The 25508-nt window shown below is 42.4% G+C and overlaps 1 protein-coding gene across 3 annotated transcripts in view; it reads right to left on the bottom strand.

Annotated features, from left to right (window-relative positions):
- Positions 1-14924: 14924 nt before the first annotated feature.
- Positions 14925-25508, bottom strand: part of INSR (insulin receptor) — a 165655-nt gene continuing 155071 nt past the window's right edge. For all 3 annotated transcript variants that reach the window (XM_045827236.1, XM_045827225.1, XM_045827245.1), the window contains 2 exons: positions 22096-22230; positions 14925-19839 (listed from right to left, as the gene is read on the bottom strand). In XM_045827236.1, coding sequence (XP_045683192.1) covers positions 19497-19839; positions 22096-22230 — 478 coding nt within the window. In that variant the 3' untranslated portion in view covers positions 14925-19496. The remainder of the gene's footprint in view (positions 19840-22095; positions 22231-25508) is intronic.

Here is a 25508-nt window from a genome sequence, read left to right as displayed (position 1 = left end):
TCCATAAAGAAAAATTCAGACAGATGAACTAAATGGCCATGGGAAGGTGCAAGGTCTGGTGAGCACTGCGGATGAATCAGGACTGTGCAGCCAGGCCGAAACCGTTTTCCATGATCACCAAAGAAAAACGTACATTCTCACATTATCATGAAGCTTCCATGTCTTCTGCTGACAAATTCTGAACTCTTTCCCTGGGGCGGAGCTTTCAGTTGGTATGACCAGGAGCAACAAACGTTGCCAGTAACCTGCTGGCGTTCTGAAACAAGCTCCTACTACAGGACTCCCTCCTGAACTCACCACAAGGGCATCATCGCCTCATTTGGATGAGGTGGTTCTTTTCTGTCCCTTTGGAGGGGCAAGTGGTGGTTCCTTTGTTTGCCTGCAATCTCTCCCATTCCACATTATTCTCAAATAGCAAAGATTTGTCCCTCCCACACACACACAATCTTCATGGAAATGGAATGTATTCCTTATGTTTCAGTGGAGAACCACTTGTGGAAATCCACTCATGAAAGTCCCCCACCATCCTGCTTAACTCCTATGGAGCCATATCGGCAAAGCGATTAACATAACCAAGCTGGTGCAAGTGATTTTCAAAGCCCGATTAGGATGCTTTGAACATGTTGCCTGTCTCTTGCCTGCTATGACATGATATGTCCTCAGTGAACATCTGCAGTTGAGGGCTCTCCACTGCACCTGGTCTGCCTGCCTGTGGGAGAAATCTCCAGCATGAAACTTTGCAATCCAATTCTGACACGTTCCATCAGTCACAGCATCTTCACACACACCACAGATCTTTTCTTGCCTTACAATTGCCCTTGTACCTTTCTTGAAATGACAAAGCCAAAGGGACAGAAAATGTTGCTTGTGTTCATGCATCTTCAGTGTGAAAATAGCCAACCATACACTCACCACTTGTGGTTAGATTTTTTATCACACGCTGATAGGACACCCGTCACAATACAGTCTAACACGGCAATTTTGAATGAGGTTAAAGACAAGTCATGGTATCCACCACAACCACAACCCCTAATCCTAACCCCAACCCATTGCCATGCACCAGACACCAGACCAGGTGTCCAAAGCCTGTCCCTGACTCCAGATGCCTGACTCTGGACATCATACCACAGAGAACAGTCTTTCCTCCTATTTAAACCTGTAAACCCTTGCAACCTAAACATCTAATGTCTAAAACCATAAAGCAGGTTTCCATGAAACAAGTTATATTAAATCAAGCAAATTAAATGAGGCAATGAGAGATGCATGAGGCTGCTGCTGGCATATCAAGACATACTCTTTGAAAGCAAAATTGATGAAAGTAAATAAGTAAATGTGGTGTCCTCCTGATTAAAAAATTCTGAGTAACAGGAGAAGCTATTCACAGAGTAAGAAGACCACCCATGGAATTTAAGAAAATGGTTGCACATTATACTTTTGATCAGACTCTTTCTTCCACAACAAAGAACTTTATGACTCTTCAATGAAGAGACACCTATATTATTTTAAACATTTTATTTATTTATTTTTAGAGGAGGGGAGAGAAGGAGAAAGAGAGGGAGAGAAACATCAATGTGTGGTTGCCTCTCACATGCCCTCTACTGGGGACCTGGACCACAACCCAGGTATGTGCCCTGACTAGGAATTGAACTGGATACCCCTTTGGTTTACAGGCCAGAGTTCAATCCACTGAGCCACACCACCCAAGCAGACATCTATATTTTTGAAAGAATTTGAATAATCCCTTCTGAAGAGAAGACATTCATACAAGTGGTATAAAAATAACAATGACAGAAAATATGTTCAATGGCTACATCATGACACATACCCCTTTCCAGACACTACACAGGCTATAATGAGAAAGCAAAACCGAGAAATATTAATAATCACAAACAAAAGTTAGAACGAATGACCATTTCTTTTGTAAATGTAAAATATTGCAGACCTTGTATAAAATGGTTTGGCATTTCCTCAAAACAATTACCCTACTGTATTCAATAACTGTACTTCAAAATATATAGCTGAGAAATTGAAAACAGATGTTACAACAAACTTATACACAATTATTCATAACAGCACTGTTAACAACAAATGAAAGGTAGAAAGTATTCAAATGTCCATCCACAGATAAATGAATGAACAAAATTTGGTTATTCTGTCACCAAAAAGGTACTGGAACTATGGGTGGCTTGCCCTGCCAAGGTCTCTTATGTGTAGATTCTTAACTTCCTGCAGTAAAAATTTCACAACACAAAGCTAGGGAATTTTAAGAGTTTGTATATTAAATCTAAGGACAGAGAAACAAAGAAAGGGCTTCAGAGAGAAGAGGCACAATCACAGCAACAAGAGCTAGCATAGGCGGAGCTGCTTCTTGGGAAACAGAAAAGTTAGACACAAAGAAGGTCCTTGGAGACAGGATCAGGGTGTGAGCCCAGGACAAGCTGCTGCTGCCCTCTGCTCCCCTGGCTGAAAGTCTCACAGGGACCTTTGGAGATTAGGAGAAACAAAGTAAAGATACGGAGCTAAGGAAAGAAGAGAAGGGAAAGCGCATGCGTGCTCAATGAACAGTGCATGCTGGGTCCTTTGTCTTAAGGGTTTTGCTTGTTTTCTAAAGTTGAGGATTTTAAATTGCCTCAACTTCATACACTTGGTTACTCACATTGACACAGTGACCCTCTGTTGACAGACACCAACACCACAGTCAAACTCAGACCTTTGACTCTGAATGCTGGACCCTGAAGCAGACCCGAAACCAAAACCTGGACTCCAGGCCCAAAGCCACAAACCCAAAGCTGTGGGCCCTCACCTGAGCCAGACCATGTGGTCTGAAGGCCAAACACCAGATGCCAAGGACTGAAATCAGACCCTTAATGTCAGATTCCATACACTAGAACCAAAAGCTTATCTGCATATGGACCTCACACGTCAACCCAGGACACAAAGCCATGTCCTAAGAGGTGCAAGACTGCAGACACACAACCGAATACAGTTTTGACCCTGGACACAGAACCCACATGATGCCATGGCCAGAATTTGGAGTTGGAGCCAGGCACCGGGCCCCCAGTGCCAGATGCAGGAGCTGAAATAGACCTTCACAATGTAAACAAACTTAAGATTCAATCAAACAAAATCTGTGTCTCTCTAAAAGTCCAAGCTTCAAAATTTTACCAAACCCAGAAACATTCAGCCAAAAGACAACAAAAAGGATGCTGACCTGGATGGCAGACATCCATGATCTCTCAGATGCAACAGGTTCAGAAGTTAGCACTGTCTCACCATTCATTCCACACTGCCAGCTTTTCAAAACTGTGGGAGATTAAAAAGTGATTATTTTCCACCAACCTTGTTGGATCCACCACCTGGGATAATCAAAATAACATAATCAGGTTAATACAAGATATTCAACATTTAATACTTGCATGAGTATGAATGAATAACGGACAATGAGGTGATATCAGGTATACAGGGTATTTTGGAGTATGGGGAAACAGGGTCTTGTGTTACAGACATAAAATGGGAGATAAGCAGGTAATTTATGGGAAGTGCAGCACACATGACATGTTGGTTTTTGTTACGCAATCCAAAAAACCATTGGACATGAGGGGTAAGGTAAAGGGTTGGACAGAGCCCTGCTTGGGATATTAATGTCTAAACCTATGGGGATTATGCTAGTTTCCTCTTCCTCAACCAGGTTCTTAAACTCTAGCCCTAGCCCTAGCCTTAACCCTAACCCTAGCCCTAACCTTCCTACTTGTGACAGTTCCCCTGTGTATGCTTAACTTCCAACTAACAAGAGCCCTGTTCATTTGATCCTTAACAGCCCTGTTTCTATAAATTTTTCACTCACCCCCTTTTCATCAAAAGCACAGAATCTGAAAACACCAGTGTTCAAAAACACTAGTATTGGCTCCCCTTTATTCTGTCTGAAGACTGAGCTTCCTCAGGTGAGACATCTCGAGAAGATTCCCAAGCAAGACATATCAAAGACTCTTACAACCAGTTCTCTAAAACTGGGTCTAGTTTTCAACTTCAGCTCTATCTCTCCACCTAGAATGTATCTCTCTTTACAAGTCCCATTACTTTCTTCTGAATACTTCTACTCATCAGTGCCTAACATATCCCATGCAATATTTATTACGTAGAGTAGGACAAAATGTAGTGAATCAAATCCTTTTCACTAAATACCTCATAAAGGACACACCTTTGATACATCGCAGAGGCCACATCCTCATCATATAGCGTCTCAAAACCCACAGCACTTACAAATATTTTGAAAAGTAATACCCAATATGCCCAGTGTATGTATCCACACTTGGGCTCTTAATGTGCATAAATTACTCACACTTTAAGTCCAATCATTTTGTTTTTAGCTTCCTTGCATATCATCAAATATTTGGCAGTACCTTGGTCTCTACAGAATAAACTGCCTGTAGAAAGTCAACCCCACAAAGAGGTAGAGAAGAGAGAGACACAGATTAACTGAAAGCATAAGAAGATAAGAGGAAGATGAAAACAAGTAGAGTCATGACTGGTGTGGCCCAGTGGGTTGGGTATCATCCTGTGAACCCAAATGTTACTGGTTCATTTCCAGTCAGGGATCATGCCTGGGTTGCAGGACAAGCCCCTGTTTGGAGGATGTCTGAGGGACAAATAGATATTTCTGTCCTTTTTTTCCCTACCTTTCTGTGTCCCTAAAAATAAATAAAATGTTTTTTAAAGAGATGAAAATATTTCATTGGAACCTAATTTTTAAAAAAAAGCAAGCAAAATATAACCAGCCACATTGAAATTAAGAACAATCTGACAGTAACCAGAGAGGAGGTGGGAGAAGATAATGGAAGGATATGGGGGAAGGATTTCAGGGACAACTATAAAAGACACATGGGCAAAACCAAGGGTGGGTGGAATCAGGGGAGGGAAGTGAGGATGGATAAGGTGGGAGGGCAGTGGTGGAGGGTAAATGCAGATAACTCTACTTGAACAACAATAAAATAATTGGAAAAAAAGACAAAAAAAAACGGAAGAAGGATGTGAATGTACTTTGGAGATCAAACTTGTGTTTGAGGTATCATTGGCAAACATGTTGTCCCATACAGTTGGTTCCCTTTTCACTTTGCTGATGCTTTGTTTATCCATGCAAAAGTTCTTATTCAGATGAAGTTCCATTTGTTTATTCTTTCCTGACAGAAGAACTAGCTTCAACACAACATGTCCATACCCACACAACAGAACACAAGATGTGGTGGATGGAGTGACCCTCAGTTAATCAGCTGGAGGGCAGGACCCACTAAAGAAACATTCAACAACAATAAAAAACCAAAGACATTCAGAGAGCCAACATAAATGACAGCCCAAGACCAACAAGCTCAAGAGATCAAGGAGACTGCACTACTGAGTTCACACTATAAACCCAGAGAGTCAGAAAAGATCAATTCATGAAGCAGAGGATAACAAGAAGACTCTCACAAATGATGGGAAGGCAAAGAAACAATCCTCAAATGAAAGGGAAGGAGGAAGCCTCAGGAACAATGCTAAATGAAATAGAAGCAAGTCGACTATCAGATATTGAGTTCAAAGCAGTGGTTATAAGGAAGCTCAATGAGCTCACAGAGAATTACCAAAAACTACAGGAAAACTACAATGAACTCACTGCAAACTATATATCAACATAAAAAAAGGAGATCGAAACTATCAACAAAGGCCAAGAGGAAATGAAGAATACAATTTCTGAACTGAAGAACACAGTAGGAGGATTCAAAAGCAGGCTACATGAAGCAGAGGATCAGATCAGCAAGATGGAGGACAAGTTAGAAAAAAAAACACTCAGAAAGAGCAAGAAAAGGAAAAGAAACTCAGAAAGAATGAAGAGGGCTTAAGGGAAGTGCAGGACAACATAAAACATAATAATACCCATATAATAGGGATACAAGAAGGAGAAGAAGAGCAAAGGATAGAAAGCCTGTTTGAAAAAGGAATGATGGAAAACTTCCCTAACTGGATGAGAGAAAATGTCACACAAATCCAGGAATCACAGAGTCCCAATCAAGAGGAACCCAAAGAGGCCCACTTCAAGACACATCATAATTAAAATGGCAAATTTCCAAGACAAAGAGAGAATCTTGAAGGCAGCATGGGGGAAACAGGAAGTAACAAAAGGGAGTCCCAGTAAGGCTAGCAGAGCTGACTTCTCAGTGGAAATGCTCCAAGCCAGAAGGGAATGGCAAGGAATATTTCAAGTAATGAAAACCAAGGGCCTGCAACCAAGACTACTTTATCCAGCAAGGCTCCCAATTAAAATGGAAGGCTGAAGAAGGGGTTTCCCAGACAAAAGAAGCCTCAAAGAATACACCTCCTAAAAACCAGCTGTGCAAGAGATACTAAAGGATCTGCTTTAAGAAGAGAGAGAGAGAAACACATGTATGAAAAAATGGAAATGAATAAGTACCTATCAATAATAGCCTTAAATGTAAATGGCTTAAATGCTCCAATCAAAAGACATAGAAGAGCTGAATGGATAAGAAATCATGACCCTCACACATGCTACTTACAAGAGACCCACCTGAGAACAAAAGACCTCCACCAACTGAAAGCGAAGGGCTGGAAACAAATATTCCAAGCAAATGGGCAGCGGGGAAAGAGCCAGGGTAGCAATACTCATATCAGACAAAACAGACTTCAGAAAAGGGGGCATAAAAAGAGACCTAGAAGGTCACTTCATAATACTCAGGGGAAGAATCCATCAAGATGTTTACAATAAACATTGTACATATATATGCACCCAACATAGGAGTGCCCAAATACATACAGAAAATCTTGGAGGACGTCAAGAAAGATATTGACAGCAACATACTTATAGTAGGGGATTTTAACACCCACTGTCAATAATGAATAGATCTTCCAAACAAAATATCAACAATCGTATTGTGGCATTGAACACTGTCCTTTATCAAATGGACCTAACTAATACATATTGAGCCTTCCATCCCAAAGAAGCAAAATGCACATTCTTTTCAAATGCACATGGAACATTTTCAAAGACAGACCACATGATAGGACACAAAACAAGCCTCAACAAATTCAAGAAAATTGAAATCATATCAAGAATTTTCTCTGACCATAAGGGGCTGAAACTAGAAACCAAACTCAAGGGAAAAAAAAACAAAAGACACAAACTCACAGAGATTCAATAGCATGCTATTAAACAATGAATGGGTCAAGAATGAGATCAAGGAAGAAATAAAAAAGTTTCTGGAAACAAATGAAAATGAACTCACAACAATCCAAAACTTATGGGACACAGCAAAGGCAGTCCTGAGAGGGAAGTTCATACCTAAACTTCCTAAAAAGGATGGAAACATTTTAAATAAACAACTTAACTCTACACCTACAAGAACTTGAGTAACAACAACAAAGACAGCCCAGAGCAAGTAGAAGAAAGGAAATAACCAAGATCATAGCAGAATTAAATGACATAGAGACTAAAAGCACAATTCTAAGGATCAATAAATACAGGAGCTGGTTCTTTGAAAAGATAAACCAAATTGACAACCTTTAAGCAGACTCATCAAGAAAAAAAGAGAAAGGACCCAAATAAACACAATCAGAAATGAAAGAGGAGAGATTACAACTGATACCATAGAAATACAAAGGATTGTAAGAAGTTAGTATGAAGAACTATATGCCAAGAAATTTGAAAACTTAGGTGGAATGGACAAATTGCTAGAAAAATACAGTCTTCCAAAACTCAATGAAGAAGAAGCAGAAAGCCTGAACAGACCAATAACAGTTGATGAAATTGAAGCAGTAATCAAAAAGCTCCCAACACACAAAAGCCCTGGACCAGATGGTTTCACAGGAAAATTTTACAAAGCATTTAAGGAAGAGCTAACCCCTATCCTTAACAGATTATTCCAAAAAATCCAAGAAGATGGAAGACTCCCAAACTCTTTTTATGAAGCCAGCATTGTCCTAATCCCAAAACCAGATAAAGACATAACAAAGGAAGAAAACTTCAGGACAATATTGCTGGTGAACACAGATGCTAAAATCCTCAACAAAATATTAGCAAACCATGTTCAGCAATACATTAAAAAGATCATACACCATGACCAAGTGACACTCATCCCAGGGATGCAAAGGTGGTACAATATTCACAAATCAAAAAATGTAATACATCATATAAACAAAATGAAAGACAAAAATTACATGATCTTATCAATAGATGCAGAAAAAGCATTTGATAAGGTACAGCACCCATTCATGAAAAAAAAAAAACAACCTTAGCAAAGTGGGAATAGAGGGAACATTTATCAACATAATAAAGGCCATATACGAGAGACCTACAGCCAACATTATTCTCAATGGGCAAAAACTTAGAGCTTTCCCACTAAGATCAGGAACAAGACAAGGATGTCCGCTGTCGCCACTCCTATTCAACATAGTATTGGAAGTTGTAGCCACAGCAATCAGACAAGAACAAGAAATAAAAGGCATCCAAGTTGGAAAAGAGGAAGCAAAACTGTTATTGTTTGCAGATGACATGATAGTGTACATAGAAAACCCTATAGACTCCACCAAAAAATAACTTGACCTAGTAAGTGAATTTAGCAGAACAGCAGGATACAAAGTCAATATTCAGAAATCAAAAGCATTTTTGTACACCAACAAGGAAATAACAGAAACAGATATCAGGAAAAAAATCCCATTTGATATAGCAACAAGAAGAATAAAGTATCTAGGAATAAACTTAACCAAGGATGGAAAAGACCTGTACTCAGAAAACTACACAACACTGAAGAAAGAAATTAAGGAAGACACAAACAAATGGAAGCATATACCATGCTCATGGATTGGAAGAATTAACATCATCACGTTCATACTATCCAAAGCAATTCATAGATTCAGTACAATACCTATGAAAGTACCAATGACATATTTCACAGATATAGAACAAACATTTCAGAAATTTATATAGAAACATAAAAGACCCCGAATAGCTGCAACGATTTTGAGAAAGAAGAACAAAGTAGGAAGGATCACAATACCTGATATCAAGCTGTATTACAAGGCCACTGTAATCAAAATAGCCCTGTAGTGGCATAAGAACAGACACATAAGCCCTGGCTGGCATAGCTCAGTGGATTGAGCACGGGCTGGGAACCAAAGTGTCCCAGGTTCGATTCCCAGCCAGGGTACATGCCTGGGTTGCAGGCCATAACCCCCAGCAACCACACCGCACATTGATGTTTCTCTCTCTCTCTCTCTCTCTCTCTCTCTCCATATATATATATATATATATATATATATATATATATATATATATATATATATGTATGTATATATATATGTCCCTCCCTTCCCTCTCTAAAAATAAATAAATAAAATCTTAAAAAATTAAAAAAAAAAAAGAACAGACACCTAGACCAATGGAACAGAACAGAGAGCCCAGAAATGAACCCAAGTCTCTATGGTCAATTAATATCTAACAAGGGGGAAGAAGCATAAAATGGAGTAAAAATAGTCTCTTCAGCAAACGGTATTGGGAGATCTGGAGAGCTACATGCAAAAAAAAAAAAAAAAAGAAAGAAAGAAAGAAACTTGGTCACCCACTTACACCATATACAAAAATGAATTCAAGTGGATAAAAGACTGAAATATAAGTCATGACACCATGGAAGTCCTAGAGGAAAACATTGGCAGGAAAATCTCAGACATTCCATGCAGCAATATCTTCACTGATATGTCCCATAAAGCAAGGGACATAAAGAAAAAAATAAACAAATGGGACTTCATCAAATTAAAAATCTTCTGCATGGCTAAAGAAAAAAAGCATTAAAATGAAAAGAGAATAAAGTATATGGGAAAACATATTTGCCGATAAAATCTAGGACAAGGGTTTGAGCTCCGAAATACATAAAGAACTCACACAACTCCATCCAATCCAGTTAAATAGTGGGCAAAAGACTTGAACAGACACTTCTCCAAGGAGGACATACAGAGGGCCCAGAGACATATGAAAAGATGCTCAGAATCACTAGCCATCAGAGAGATGCAAATTAAAACTGCAAAGAGATACAACTTCACACTGGTGAGAACGGCCATCACAAACAATTCAACAAACAAGTGTTGGAGACAATGTAGAGAAAAGGGAACCCTAGTACACTGTTGGTGGGAATTCAGACTGGTGCAGCCACTGAGAAAAGCAGTATGGAATTTCCTCAGAAAACTAAAAATAAAACTACCTTTTGACCCAGCAATTCCACTGCTGTGATTATACCCTAAGAACTCTGAAACACCAACCCAAAAGAACCTATGCACCCCAATGTTCATAGCACCACAATTTACTATAGCCAAGTGTTGGGAGCAACCTAAGTGCCCATCAGTAAATTAGTGGATCAAAAAACTATGGTACATTTACACAATGGAATTCTACACAGCAGAGAGAAAGAAGGAGCTCCTACCCTTTGCAACAGCATGGATGAAACTGGAGAGCATTATGCCAAGTGAAATAAGCCAGGCAGTCAGGGACAAATATCATATGATCTCACCTTTAACAGGAACCTAATCAACAAAAAAAGCAAGCAAAATATAACCAGAGACATTGAAATTAAGAACAGCCTGACAGTAACCACAGGAGAGGTGGGAGGGTATAATGGGGTGAAGGGTTTTCAGAAACAACTATGAAGGACACATGGACAAAACCAAGCGTGGGCGGGGGAAGGTGGAAGCAAGGGAGGGAGGTGAGATTGGTTGGGGTTGGGTGGGGAAGTAGTCGGGGGTAAATACAGACAACTGTAATTGAACAACAATGAAATAGTTTAAAAATTAAAAAAACCTTTTTATGAATCAGTATGTATCTGAATAGCATAACAATTAAATAAAGACCTTGGGAGAATTGATGCTTTGTAATAAAATAGAATTATACATTTGGAAGCATAGTACACATAAGTGTTTGTTGCTTTTAGAATTCATTCTTGCCCATAAAATTTCTGAAGGAAACTCAGTGGCCCTAGCTCTAGTGCAAATTCATTTGTTCACATCATTACTGCTAATTAAAGATTAAAATATTTCCCATTAAACCTGGTAGCTGTTTTTATTTAAAGAGAAGTTGACTTTCTCCATTTTATGTCTGGAAATTACTCACGATGTATAAATCAGAAATAATGACAATTAAGTAAGAACTTCAAGTCCTATTCACCCTGTGAGAGTACAGCTGTGATGTCTTTCAGAGATTTGTGACAGCTCAGCCCTAAGTACAAGCTCTATAAAATGATGGGCTTTGAAATGCTGGCCAGGGTAGAGTGAAAAGCAGCTGCTGGTGATAATACCAGACCCTCAGCCAGTACCAAGTTCTGGTTCAGGTCTAAGGACAAAGAACTTGTGGAGCCTTTCCTGGCCTCTCAGGACTTCAGCACCTGCCAGCTCCAGTATTCTGCAGGACAGAAGGCTCACGGGGAGCACTCCTAGGCAAGAGATGGAAACCAAGAGGAACCACCAGCTCCTCCTGTTCCTGATCCTTCCCAGCGTGCTCTTCTGACAAACAGTGGCTTCCTTTGGGAGCCCCTTCTGCTGTGGGGAATGATGTCTTGGAAGATAGGGACCAATCAAATACTAGTCAGATGCAGTCTTCACTGACATCTATTCCTGCATTCAAGAACAAATGGCTGCGAAGAAATTTTTGACCTCACTGACTGGAGATGCAAATAATCAGGGTAAACCTAAAGTGGAGGAGTCACAAAGTTGATAAAAAAAGAACTCTTTGGAGCAAAGCTGATAAAAAGTTTTCAGTGAATTCTAGAAGAAAAATGATTAGGTGAAGTAGTTTTATTTTGATTTCTAGAGAAGTAATTCAAGCAAACATCTTCAAATAAAATAAATTAAATGAAAAACAAATGAAATGCTATTTTGTTAAAAAAAAAAAAGAATTTATCAGTTTGCCATGGCTGGTGTGACTCAGTGGTCTGAGTTATTTAGTCAGAGGCACTAAATATGGAGGGATATGCAAAAAATAGGTATAATTTTGCTTCATTCACAATGGATGGTTACTGTTGCCTTGGCTGTCGTCATTTTATTTGGCAATCTAAGGGAAAAGAGGTCAGTGCCCCTGACTCAATAGCCAGGTATTGCATGTTTTACAAATCCTTGCGGCACACCAGTTGGAAATCGCTGCTCTGTCCAGTTTGAATTAGAGCTTTCTGCAACTCTTGTACATTTTTCCAAAGGCAAACAAAACAAAACAAAACAAAAAAAACAACCCCCACCCCCCCACCCCCCCACCCCCCGCCCTGAGTTCTTTTTAATTCCTAACTATGCCCTAAAGATGGCAGTGTTTCACGATAAACCACTGTGGCAGGTAAAGAAAACTCCAAAAGTTTCTTATGCTCTGTAACTGTAACACTTGCAAAATTTCACACAGGACTGTAGAAGCTGACAAGTCGTAACCAAAGCAACGGCCAGTTACTCAAGGTCGTACACAGACTCCCATGATAAGTTCCTGTGCTCTGTGACTTCTGCAAATTCCTCCTGCGTTTTCTCTTTGTCTCCCATATAAGGTAGCTGGACCTAACTTCCGCATTCGGCTTCTGTAACCTTGCTTCGCCACGTAGGTAGGAAGCCCGGGACTATTTAAACCCCGGGAGAGTGAGGATCGGTGCTCAGAGGATTTGGATGTTAACCACCCCCTCTGGGCCCCCGGGTAATAAAGTTTGTGCTTCATTATCTCCCCGTGTGTGGGTGGATTTTCCACAACACCACAAACCAACAAGTTTCCTTTTCCCTGGGAACCACAGTGAGCAGCCAATGAGGTCAGTGTTATATTTTGTAACCTGCAAATACTGATTCTTCTTAGGGTACAAATTGCTTTACCTACCTAGTCAGGAGATTCTTTCTCTTTCAACATACATGTCAGCTGAACACAGGACCCACTCCCAGAGCAACAATATGCCAAATAAAGTTCCTACCCCCCTCATCACCCTGTGCACGGAAATGATGTACCAGACTACTCACTGCAAATTTTACGAAATCATAACCAAAGAAAAGGAAAAATTGGGAATGCTCTATGGTCAGCAGTATCCAGGGTGTGGATTTGTTCTAACAGGTGGTCCTAATGGATGTGGGGTGCCTCAAAAGAAACCATGTGTTTGCTCACAGGCCACTTTGCATGCCTTACAAAAACAAGCCTGCTTATCTCCCACAATGGCCCTACGAAGCAGCGATCGTGATACCCACCTCACAAATGAGGAATAGGAACAATGGGAAGTCCTTACAGCTCCTCATGGCAGAGCAGAGATTCAAAGCCAGGTGAGGGCTCTGGACAGGATTCCTGAAACACTAAGACAAAGAAAACTTTGCAGGTGGCTGGCAAAACCAGAAACTGAACCAGCCAAGTCCACTTGAGGGTAGGGGAATTCATTAAACATGGAGGCCCAGACCCTGCCCCAGAGGTGCTCACTGAGGGGGCCAAGGTGTGGCCTAGGAAGATGCCCCTCTTGCTAACAGGTGGAACTCTCTGATGAGCAGCCCCTCTAACATTCAAGACTCAGAATGAAGCTTCAGGACCCTGTGGACAAACACCATCACTCCAGGCAAGGGCCCCAGGGACCCTGTTAAAAGCTGCACTGATGTCACTTGGCCAGGAGTTTGAGAAGCCTAAGTGGCCCCTCTGGACAAACAGACCACCGACCCACATTCTCATCCTGAGATTCAAGCATCCCTTGAGAGTCTTTTCTGGGGAGAAAAATGTTTTTATTTTCCAAGAGGTTCCTATTAAATTTCATCAACCCGGGGAGGCATAATTCAAGCTACTGCCACTCCCAATTAGCAGTGGCATCAATTTCTTGGAGAACAGGAAACTTGGAGGGTTTTGGGGGTGTAGGGAGGACATCTTGGGAGGATCCTGAGGAATAAGCCTTACCTCAGTTGATCTACACTGCATTCATATGAAGTAGGTTTATCATCTTCATTCATAGATGGATGAAGTGAGAAGTTCAGGTGACTATTGTAGGATTTGATCCCCAGCTGCTGCACACCGTCTGGTATCCAGCTCTCCTCGGTCCTTCCCCTCTCCTACACCATGCTGACTTGGCTCATCCATGTCACTTCCTTTGGGCACTGGGACCATAGCAAACACGAGTGGAACGTTGGAAAGTGCTTGCACATTTGGAGCTTGCTCTCTTGTCCAGGGATAAGCTGCAACCCCCATCATTTGAACAAGTCCCAGCTTGCCTCCTGGAAGATGAGTCCCCCCTCACCCCACCTCATAAGAGGCCTGACACAGCAGGGAAACTGTGAAGAACTGCCTCACCAGCACATAGAACTGAGGAATAAATGTGTGCTGTTCTAAGCCACTAAGTTTTGGGACTGTTTGTTACACAGCAACAACCAACATGAGAAATTATGTGACTCATGCAAAGTCACACAGGCTGCTGAAGGCAGGGCGTCTGTCTCCTCACCCATAGCACTCTGTATTCACCTCAAGGAAGGCTGTTCAAAATCCTCCTGCAGCCTGCAGTCCCCTGCTGGCCACCCACCTTGGGGAGAGGTCCATGCTCCCAGGATGGTGTGTAAAATATTTAGCATGTAAGTCTCTAGCATGTTGAAATGGAGCAAGATCCTAGAGGTTCCTGTTATTCCTGGAATGAGCCCTAGTGCTTGGATCTCAGCAGCTCTAGGGTCACTGAGGGAGCAGTTATATACCAACTAGAATGGACAGTTTGTTACTTAAACCACCAGTCCAACTGTACAAGGTGAGTACCAGTGCATCGCCAGCCCCACTGGTGACAATATTTGACCTCCCAGTTCATGGCTTTGAAGAATCTAGAAGTTTGTCCCACAACTTCCTGAAAGATTTCCCCTAACACAGCCCACCCCACAGCCACACTGCCACATGGTTCACAGGTCCTTGTTCGGACACCACACAAAAACAAGACTCTTCTCAGATAATTTATTCAGAATTTTCATATAAACAGGTAATTACCCCATGTTTTACATGCAACACAATTTCAAACCCCCCACCCTCACCCAAAAAAAGGCATGTTCTGTATATGGCATTACTTGGCTTTTGTAGGAAAACATCGAAAATTATAACTGAGCTACTGGTGTGTTTTGTCTTTCCAAGTTGTTCTCCACAGAAGCCAAGGCACATTCGATCCTGAAAGGCTGAGGGTGCACAGGTGTCTGCTGCTGACACACGGGGCCAAGGCCACCCCCACCCAGACACACACGGTCGGAGGACCTGGCCGATCCTCAGTGTGCGTGTGGACACACACTTGCTTGGGGGACTACTCCTTCCTTCTCACACGGAACCAAGAGCCTCAGATTTATGATCTGGTTCCTAACAAGCATGTTTAGGGCCCACGCCCAAATAAAAATCTGGCCGGAGGTTGGTTCTGGACCTTGACGGGTATCAGGTGACAGCAAGTGGAAAAAGTCATTGTCCCCTCTGTTTCTGGGGGGACCCTAAGGAAACATTTGCCTTCAGTCGAAGCCCCTGAAACTTATTTTGCATGTTTGAAAAGAACACATGCCAATCAGTTCTTTCCATTCCCAACCTCACCTCTGGTGTAAATCAATATTCTGAAGAACATTCTGGAAGGTTTTCTGAAAGGACACCATTCTACATGCACCATTTATGTACAATCATCATTTCCCCATTCCTCACCCCCAACAAAAACCATAATTTCTGAATAGCCTGAGGTGTCGAGGACTCGCCAAGTGGCATCCACAAGTGTTTTAACACCACCTTCCACCAAAGTAGAAAAATGATTGACGATGGGACTACAGCACATCCACTTACCCAGGCGGCTGCAGGAACTGTGCCCTGAAACGATGTCCCTGCCCACTCACTGACTGGCATTCTGACGACTGTAGATGGACACCTCCCAACCCAACCAGCACAGTTCACGGCAGCCCATCCACGCCTGAGCACTCCGTGTGCTGGCAGCAGTCTCTGCAGCTGTGGGCTGCATGCACAGAGCCTTGCCTCAGTTCCCATGTGCTCTCTCAGTTGTGCTCAACATCTCTTCGAGAGCCTGCAGTGTTTTCCCTGCATCTGGGACAGCTCCTGGAACACTAGCGTCCCCAGATGTGCATTTGACGTCACTGGTCCAGGGAGAAAGCGGTTTGTTTGGTATTCTTCCCATAAGAAGAAACTACATGGATTTCACCACATGACTGAAAAGGGTTTCATAATAGAGTGACATCTTTAAAAACAAACAACAAAAACTGTCAACCTAGGCTGGCTTTGTTGCTTTTTAGCCATCACTACAACCCCCCAGGACAACCACGACTTCCTAGGACCGAAGTTCTGTCATTATAGTCACCATCACTTGGTGCACAAGGAGGTGTGTGATCCGACGGCTACTCACTCATCTCACTGCAACAGCAGAGACAACTAAATAAAGTCTGTGAAGTCCTGTCTGCACAGGGGACCTGCCTCTGTACCACACCTCTCCAGGGCAAGCAGAAACGTGTGAGTCTGCAGGGTAGTGCCTAAAAGTATGACAAGTGCGGCAGGGTTTGGTGAACAGGACAGCAGTCCTGCTGGCCCTGTCCAGACTCACGCATGGGCTCTCATAACCCCACAAGGTAAAACCAACCGTATTGGCTTGAGATCACCAAACCACAACATAGAGGTGCAAGGTTCTGCTGCTAAAAAATGCGTTCAGTATGCTGGTGGGTTTGGAGTTGGGATTTCTTGACATGCCTCCCAGGAGACAGTGCACTGGGTGTTTGCATGTGAGGTGCCCATGAGAGTGATTTGATTCACCCTAACACAGCGTCTCAGTCCGAAAGTAGTGGGGACAAGTCACAGAGTGACCAGGGCACCTGTGGTGCTCACTTCAAGGGGATGCAATGGGACAGGGGGAGGCCAGCTCTGAACCAAAGCCTGCTTTTCCTTGGAGGGAGACTGAGCGACCACTCCCTCCAAAGAGGAGCAGCTCAGGCCTGGGCACCCCACAAATCATATGCATAACATTGACCTAAAACTCAGTTCCTATTTGGGAAGCATGGTATCAATGAAGAGAAGTAAAAAATAAAATAAAAAAATTTCACAAAGATTAAAATCAGAGAAGACGATCACCTGCTAGAAAAAGGGTCTACTACTCACAGAAAGCCACACTTCATCCCAAATGCCCCCCTTGAAATTCTGACTGGTCCCTGGCATCCAGAATCAGTGGATGCGGAGTTTTCCTGATTCGGATCAGATCCTGGCAGAGTTCTGAAGTCTTGAAGACATCCGTTACTGAACCTCATCCTAACAGTACTGAGGTAGACTATGCTGGAGAAGAATCACCATCCCACATTCACCTGTTTATTTTTCTTTGATAAAAACTTATGTGCACTCCATTTTTTAGAAAAATGATTTTTAGTGATTTTATATTAAAATAAATTATTTTCCCCTGATGTAAGAAAAACTTTCTGAGTTAGAAAAATGTGAAAATTGCTGGCAACTGTAGTCTAGAGCCACTACAAATTTACTATGAAAAGAACCAAATATCTAGACCTATGTGGTATTTTTTAAATTTGCATAAAGACCTTCTCCTATGTACAGAGTGAGCTTGGTAAAAATAATTTCTGTACTCTTGCTCCTTGTACCCAATCGAGGAGGCTCCCCAGAAATATTTTACATGCTCTAATTTCTCAAATCTTATAAATAGGAGAGCAATAGACAATTGGTGTTTGTGTCTACCTGTGTTGTTAATCAGGAATTGAAAAGTTTGGAGGTTGCACTGAGTCTCTATCTGTTCTTGAGTCCACAACTCAAGAGAAGAGAAGGAAGCCGTCAAAAACCTGTGAGGAAATGCACTCAGGGGTGATCAGGGTGATGATTCTCACGAACCAAAGTAACAAGTTCACTGTGTTCTTTACTTGAGCAGCTGTGGTTCTTTTCACCAAATAAAGAAACTGTGGATTCACGCTAGTTCAGAAGTCTGGGGGAGTGTGAAGGTCCTCGGCGTTTTCTCCCCTGGGCTCGACTTCGTTGGGGCTGCAACACTGTAAGCACCTGAGAGTTCTGCTCAGGCCCCACACCTGGCCCAGCTGAGGTCACAGCACAGAGCAGCTTCTGGGAGGCTAGTTCTGAGGACAGCTGGATGCCCTGAGGTTGCAGGGGATGGACAGAGAGGCCCGCACTTCTTATTGCTCAGTGTCCTCTAAGTCCATCTGTGCCGTCACACATGGGGATATGATTCTGTCGTGTCTGCAGAATAACTAGAGGATATGTACCCCCAGTTGAGGAAGAGCTTGAGGTACACAGAGGGAAGCAGGAGATCCAAGAGCCACAAGTGTATTTGAAGATAGGGCTCAGTTCCAGGTGGCTGCCAGCTTCCCCAAGCAGAAACCTAACCATCCATCAAACCCAACTGTCCATGCCCTCAGCACGGCCTCATCACATCCAAAAGGGTTAGCAGCAACTGTGGCTTTATTTCCAGAAAGACAGATGCCTTGAAGACCAAGCAAAGAGGCCCTTCCTGCCTAGCACCCTATTCCCACACAGGGAAACCAACCCACCAACCCTGCCCCCAACCCAGGAAACAGTCAATAACTTATGGGGCGGATTGGAGATTTTTTAAAACTAAAATGTGTTACAAATGTATTCTCAAAACTCTTTATCATCTCAGTTTTCCCCCCTTTTTCTTATGTCCTGGTTCTGTTTGGTCTTTAAAAGATCCATTATCACTCCAAACCACTCCCTCAGCCCCTGGAAAACTAGTTTTCACCAAAGTTAAGGGACAGAAGACTCCTGAGGCTAGACTAGGGCACATGAGACTCTATTGAGGGCGTAGTCTCTGGTGAATGAGAAGGAAGGAGGGGAACCAGGATGCTCACACACTTGGAAAAGGAGAATCTTCACGAGCCGATCCCCAGAGCTGCACCTCAGCACGAGTGCTTTGCACGCACACACACACAGCAACCCTGCCTGCCCTGAACGCACATGCACACACACCGGGACTGCAGGTTATGGAAAGTATAAAAGCAGCAGCTATTGGTCAATTTGAGAAACTACTTTTGTGAAGGAAAAAAAAAATTCTTCAGCCTGGATGAGAAAAACCTCCCAAAAGTTCACTCCATAAAGCCTGAAACTCTACTGGAACAGCATGTTTTTCTTTCTTTCAAACTTTCGTTCCATGAACAACTTTTATGTTTTACACTGTAGCTCAGACACCAGCCCCCATCCCCACAAAAAGTCCTTTTTCAAAAACAGGTGCTTTCTTTCAATCAACTGGAGAAAGAAGTAACATCCTGGCCTGACCCAGCAGCTGCTGCCAAGGGCAGCAGCCGTGGTAGCCTCGCCCTCTACGTTCAGCCAGACTCTCCAGCCATGGGTCAGACCAGCAATCGGACAGTGGTGGTTTGAGGTCGTGCGATGAACACACGCAGAGAGCAATGATCTCTCCGCTCCACTGACACCGGCAGAGTCCTGGGAAAATCCTGAGTTTCTGAAGACCTTCCAACCAGAGGAGAGTGAAGTGGGGAGCCCCTCCCGCAAGCAGAAGCTGTTAGGAAGGGCTGGACCTCGGCAGAGTCAGGGCCCGCCCATTTCTCTTGGCCCCGTTCATGTGGGTGTAGGGGACGTGCTCCTCGTAACTTCGCTTGAGGCCCAGGGGGGACCCCACCACCTCCTCCCTCGGGAAGTGTGAGGGCCGGTCCAGGGGCACGCTCTCCATGTCCTCACACTCCATCTCCAATTCCTCGCTCTCAGGTGCCTTGTTCTCCTCGCTGTGAAAGAAGGAAACTTCTGGAAAGGTGGGGTGCAGGTCATCCTTAAGCAGGTCAACGATCTCTAGGAAGGTCGGCCTCATCTTGGGGTTGAACTGCCAACACATGCGCATCAGTTCGCTGCTGTGGGACAGAGGACACATTGAGGATGAGTCCAGGCTTCCCACCCAGCAGTCCCACCCACCACCCTAGTCAGATGGCATATTCATTTCAGACAGCGGCTACACACACAGGTAATGGTTAAGCAAAAGCAGCAATTTTATTGGGGGTGAAGGTCAGTTTTCAAAAGAGAACTGAAGGGGCTGCCTTAACCCAGAGATAGGTCAAGAATGGCCTCTCTTGGTGTTGCCACATGGTGAAGACCACAGTTCCTCATTGTTATACATCCCCACTGCTGACGGCCATGGCTATTGTGGTTTGAACCTGGAAAGCCAGCTCTGAGAGGCCACTGCACAGGCCCAGCTGTCACTCTTTTGAGGATGGCAGGAGGACATTACACCTTTGCTTGGCCAATAGCAAAGAGGACAGGTGCTGAGGGCTTGGGATTTCCATTCTCACCCCTTCCTTTCCCCACTGTAACTTCTTCTAGGGCAGGGTTGGCAAACTTCGGCCCCCTCACCAAACCCGACCACCCTGAGTGTTTCTGTCTGTGAACATTTATTGGTAAACACTGTCCACCTTCTAGCTACAGCAGCAGAGCTGCAACAAAGAGCACCACGGCCCACAGAGTGAAAATTCTAACAATATGGCCCTCTGCAAAAAAGTCTACAGAGCCCTGCCTTAGTGCTCCTGAGGTTCCCTGGTCCTGGAGCCAGAGCTGGCTGCTGACTGGCTAGGAGAGGGCCTCCACAAGGCAACAGTTTGAAGTGCTTTGCTCAGAGACTCTAAATAACTCTGCATCATACTTTTCTTGATAAGCAGTCCCTTCAAAACATATTTTTAAAGTTGGTGTCTTATTCTTTTGGGGATGAAGCATAAAAATGGCCTCTCCCCACGAATTTTCAGATCAAACTTTTTTCTTAAGCAACACTGATAAAGGATTTCATATGTAATAAATGCTCATTGTAGAAAGTTAGAAAAAAACCCAAAATACAGGGAAAATGCAGCTCACACAGTACTCTCCTTCAGATACAATCTCTTGTCTTTTATCTGGACATATTTGGAAATGTAATATATACACACTTTTTCACTTAATATTTAACTGGTTTATGCACTGAGTTATAAAACATTTTATAAGCATCATTTGAAATTTCAATTGCTACATCATATTCATGTATCAATTTACTTGGCAATTCTCATTTTGTTGGATTATTTGTTTAAATCATTTCAATTTTTTGAGACTTTAAAAATAACTTCCCAATTCCCAGTCAGGGTACATGCCTGGGTTGTAGGCCATGACCCTCAGCAACCGCACATTGATGTTTCTCTCCCTCTCTCTCTTTCTTCCTCCCTTCCCTCTCTAAAAAGAAATACATAAATAAAATCTTTAAAAAAATAACTTTGTTCTGGGTAGCTCTTATAACAGGAAGATAAGAATGGTTATCTAGCCATACCGTTGTTAGCACTGAGTGTTAAACTCACCCTGCTTTCTTTCCTCTCCCTCCTTCCCTCCATTCTTTCCTTCCTTTCTTTCGTTGTTAATTAAGGAAGACAGTAGTTTCCTTTCCTTTATTTTATACTCATTGGACTATTAGTGGGGCTGAATGATTTTGCAACTGTTTAGTGGTATGTGTATATGAGTATGTGTTGTTCATTTGATCTCATAACAAATATTCAAAACAAAAGTTTTTTAACGTTTATGCTTACTGACTTATTTTTTCCAGTATTATTGAGATATAATTGAATATAACATTATATTAGACTTGTGACAAAATTTTAAGTGGATAGAGAATTATACCTCAGTTTCTCACCAAACTCCCCAATTCCCCTCCAAAAGTATGATATACAAACTCAGAGGTCATGGAAACATAAAATATGCAAACATGAGCACACATGTAGATATAAGCAAACACTAGCACACATATAGACATATGAGGTAGCAACACTACCACACATATAGACATGATATACAAACATAAGCATGCAGGTAGACATAAGATATACAAACATAAGTATGCATGTAAACATGATATACAAATACAAATACATGTACAACATGCAATGCCTTTTAAATGAGCACCCATTGGGGAGATAAATAGTGATGGAAGGAGACCTGAGTTTGGGTGGTGAACACAAAATAAAATATACAGATGACACACTGCAGAACTGTAGACCTGAAACCTATATAATTTCATTAACCAATGTCTCCCCAATAGAGTCAATTAAAAAAATTTTTTTAAATAATTAAATAAATAAAGAAATACCCCTTTCTACACTTACAGTCTATCTGGACAATTGTCAGGCTGATCCAGATGTCCTCCATCCATGACAAATTTCAACACCTGCTCATTGGAGAGGCCTTGGTATGGCTGTTCTGCCAAGCTGGTGATTTCCCAGAGGACCACACCAAAGGACCTGCCAACAACAGTTGAGAAGAGTAACAAAGAACAAAAAAATATTTAAACACACACACACAACTTTCTTGGTTTACTACAACCTGGTGGGCTACTTATTTAAATAATCCAGATTCACTTCCTCTCAAGATGGCAGAGTAGCTAAACGCTCTGCCTGCACCCTCCTGTGACCACATGAAAATTACAGCTGAGTTACAGAACAATCAGCCTGGAAGAGCATCTGAAGGCTAGCTGAAGAGAAGTCTTATAACGAAGGACATAAAAAAGCAGCCACGTTGAGACTGTTAGGAGGGGCGGAGACATAGAACAGGGTGGCCCCACACACCTGTGTGGAGGTTGAGAATCAGGAGGGATATCTCAGCTGCAGAAATTCCCCTGAGGAGCAAGGGGGCCTAGGCCCGCATGGGACTCCCCAGCCCGGTGCTGGGAAGAAGAGCCCACAAAATATCCGCTGTAAAAATCAGTAAGGATTCTGTCCATCTGGGTGAGAGGAAAGGCTTCAGGAAACTGACATCCTCTTAAAGGGCTCACACAGAGACTCACTTGCTCTCAGGCACTTACCATGGGCTCTAGTGGAGAGACAGCAGCTGGGGGTGGCAAGGGGTGGGGGAGGGGTTGTCACTAGAGATATACAGAGAGAAACAAATTGTGTGGCTTCAGAGCAAGGGCTGGAGAAACAGCTCCTACCACACAGCCAAGTGTGAATCTGCATTAGCTTAATGAACTCCACTCCCCGACCCTCACAACCATGAGACTATGTCTGACCCAGCTCACCTACTGCCTGAGTCTTTCAGCAGCTGAGCCGTATGAGCAGTCCGAAGGCAGCAACGGGCCTTGGGGTACCCTGTGCCTTTCACTAGCGTCCCAAGGCCTGGTACTGGTGGCAGGAGGCCTCAGTTCACAGTGTGGCCTCTCCCATGGACCTCCAAACCCAGAATAGGCAACTACCAACCACAGAACACTTTGCAGCTTCCACAAGGTAGCCTCAGACCAGTCACAGCCAGTGGCTAGTGTAGATCTGTACCAGAGTTCCTCCCCAGAGGCCTCAGAAACAACACACCCAATGGCCACCTTCACACCACAACAGAGAACCACCCGATTAAGTAAACAAATGACATACCCAAAGGGTGGTCTCAGCTGGCATCAGAGTCCACTCGGGCAAACTTGACTCTGTGAGGTCAGCCCACACACAAAAGCTCATTCCCTGTGGTAGTGGCCAATCCTTACAGCCAGACAGCCTGAGGGTTAATATCTTCCACTGCAGTGCCAACAGCAATTGAGACTCAACTAGAACAGAATCCGCATAAGGGGCAGTCCGGGAGCATGAGGTTCAGGTGATCGGTGAGACTGTACCACTGGTCCCCACAGGTGACATACTACATAAGGCCATCCTGCCAACACTGGGAGACATAGCGGCTCTACCTAATACATAGAAGCAAACACAGAGAGGCAGCCAAAATAAGGGGACAAAGAAACATGTCCCAAATGAAAAAAGTGTAAGAAAACTCCAGAAAAAGAACTAAATAAAATGAAGTCGAGCAACCTACCAAATACAGAGGTCAAAATACAGGTTAAAAGGATGCTCAAGGAACTTAGGGGAAGAATAGATAAATTCCATGAAAACTGCAACAAAGAGATAGTAAGCACAAGAAAAGAACATGGAAACCATAAAAAAGAACCAGTCAGAAATGAAGAATATACTAACTGAAATGAAAAATACGCTAGAAGGAATCAACAGAAGATTGGAAAAAGCACAGAATTGAACCAGCAATCACAAAGTACCTAAACAGCAAAAACACAAAGGAATCCAAAAAAATAAGGATAGTTCAAGGGTCCTCTGGGACAAGATCAAGTGCAACAACATTCAGAAGAAGGGACCAGAAGAAGAGAGAGACCAAGGGATTAACAACCTATTTGAAAATATAATGGAAAACTTCCCTAACCTGGTGAAGGAAATAACATGCAAGTCCAGGAACCACAGAGAATCCCAAACAAGATGAAGCCAAAGAGGGCTGCACCAAGGCACAACATAATTAACATGGCAAAGGTTAAGACAAAACGAAAATCTTAATAGTGGGGGTGGGGGGGGTGGATAAATGCAGTTAGTTACCTACAGGGGAGTTCTCATAATACTGTCAGCTGATTTTGAAACAGAAACAAACTCTCCAGGCCAGAAAGGATTGAGATGAAATAGTCAAAGTGATGAAAAGCAGGGACCTACAACTAAGACTACTTTCCACAGCAAGGCTATCATTTAAAATTGAAATAGAGATAAAAAGCTTCCCAGACAAGAAAAAGTAAAGGAGTTCATCACCACTAAACAAGTGTAACAAGAAAGTTAAAGGGGCTTCTTCAAGAAGATTATTATAAAAAGATCATAAATATAAACAATAAAATGGAAATCACTACATAACTAACAATAATCACTTAAGAAGTAAATGGACTAAATGCTCCAATCAAAAGACATAGGGTAGCTGAATGGGTAAGAAAACAAGACCCATATATATGCTGAGTACAAGAGACTCACTTCAGATTGAAAGACATACACAGACTGAAAGTAACAAGACGGAAAACATATTTCATGCAAATGAAAATGAAGAAAGAGCTGGGATAGCAATACTTAGACAAAACAGATTTTAAAACAAAGGCAAATTAAGAGAGAGAAAAACATTTCATAATGATAAAGGAATTAATATGACAAGAGGATATAACCCTTGTAAATACCTTTGTACCCAACATTGGAGCACCTAAATACATAAAGCAAATACTGATAGACATAAAGGGACAGATCAATAGAAACACAGTCATAGTAAGGGGCTTTAACATACCATTAACACAAACGGATAGATCTTCCAGACAGAAAAGCAGCAAGGAAACAACAATCTTAAATGATACATTAGACCAGGTGGATTTAATTGGTATTTCTAGAGCATTTCACCCAAAAGCAGCAGAATATACATTCTTTTCAATTGTACATGGAACATTTTCCTGGAGAGACCAAATGATAGGCCACAAAACGAGTCACAATAAGTTTAAAAAGACTGAAATCATATCAACCATCTTCTTCAAACACAAATCAACCAAAAACAAAAAAACTGAAAACACACAAACACATGGAGGCTAAATAGCGTGCTACTAAACAATGAATGGGTTGACAATGAGATTATGGGAAATAGTCTCATTTGTTCTCAAGATACCTTGAGAAAAATAAAAATGAAAACACAACAACCCCAAATCTATGGGACACAGTAAAGGCAGTTCTAAGAGGAAAATTCATAG

The sequence above is a fragment of the Phyllostomus hastatus genome, unplaced genomic scaffold (assembly GCF_019186645.2).
Source record: "Phyllostomus hastatus isolate PE091 unplaced genomic scaffold, TTU_PhHast_1.1 phas_contig_150, whole genome shotgun sequence".
Taxonomy (NCBI): domain Eukaryota; kingdom Metazoa; phylum Chordata; class Mammalia; order Chiroptera; family Phyllostomidae; genus Phyllostomus; species Phyllostomus hastatus.
The sequence above is the reverse complement of the archived record's forward strand: the minus strand, read 5'-3'. Positions and strand labels throughout refer to the sequence as shown.